The following is a 782-nucleotide window of genomic DNA, read 5'->3' as shown; positions in this document are numbered from 1 at the left end:
TCGGCCTGCGAGGTACCCGTAATCATGTTTTTGATGAAGTCACGGTGACCAGGGGCGTCAATGACCGTGAAGAAGTACTTGGGGGACTCGAACTTCCACAGGGCAATGTCGATCGTGATACCACGCTCACGCTCGGCCTTCAGGTTGTCAAGCACCCAGGCGTACTTGAACGAGGTCTTGCCGAGCTCGGCAGCCTCCTTCTCGAACTTCTCGATGGTACGCTTGTCGATACCACCGCACTTGTAGATCAAGTGACCGGTGGTGGTCGACTTACCGGCGTCGACGTGGCCAATAACGACCAGCGAGATGTGAACCTTTTCCTTGCCCATAGTTAGCTGCAAACAGAGTAAAGAGCAGATTAGACTCTGAAAAACTCGAAGTGGCTTGAGATTTCTCAGCTGTAGATGGCTAGAGCGAGCGCTTACCTTCTTCAAACAAAATCTGAGAGTGGGAGGATCTTTTTCATCGAGTGGCTCCAATTTCATGAAAACATCCAATGAATTCCTACAACCTCATCCTATCTTACGGGACCTTCAATATATTATAATTCGTACAACTTTTAAGGATCTAGTTTACGGCCATCTCTGAAGTTTAAACACGAAGCGAGCTTGCTCCTATCACGACGGCCAGCCAAAGCCGTTTTTTAAGGTGTGCACAAATCCGGAGTGGGAAAACCATGTACGGACTCGGGCGTGTTTGAAAGGTATGGCGGATTTCACCGTCGTTGTCTGTACTCAGAGGCTGCACTCCCCTACTCTTACACCCTAGCCCAACCGCCCTAC

General features: G+C 49.9%; 1 protein-coding gene across 1 annotated transcript; it reads right to left on the bottom strand.

Moving 5' to 3' along the window:
• Positions 1-57: 57 nt before the first annotated feature.
• On the bottom strand, positions 58-335 carry PITG_22657 (elongation factor 1-alpha, putative; the record flags this gene model as incomplete). The annotated part of the gene is made up of 2 exons (XM_002909631.1): positions 58-92; positions 131-335. Coding segments are annotated over 2 exons (240 nt in total), but the record flags the coding sequence as incomplete, so codon positions are not given.
• Between the last annotated feature and the right edge of the window lie 447 nt (positions 336-782).

The sequence above is a fragment of the Phytophthora infestans genome, genomic scaffold (genome assembly GCF_000142945.1).
Source record: "Phytophthora infestans T30-4 supercont1.4866 genomic scaffold, whole genome shotgun sequence".
Lineage (NCBI taxonomy): Eukaryota > Oomycota > Peronosporomycetes > Peronosporales > Peronosporaceae > Phytophthora > Phytophthora infestans.
Note: the sequence above shows the minus strand (reverse complement) of the source record. Positions and strands in the feature narration are given on the sequence as shown.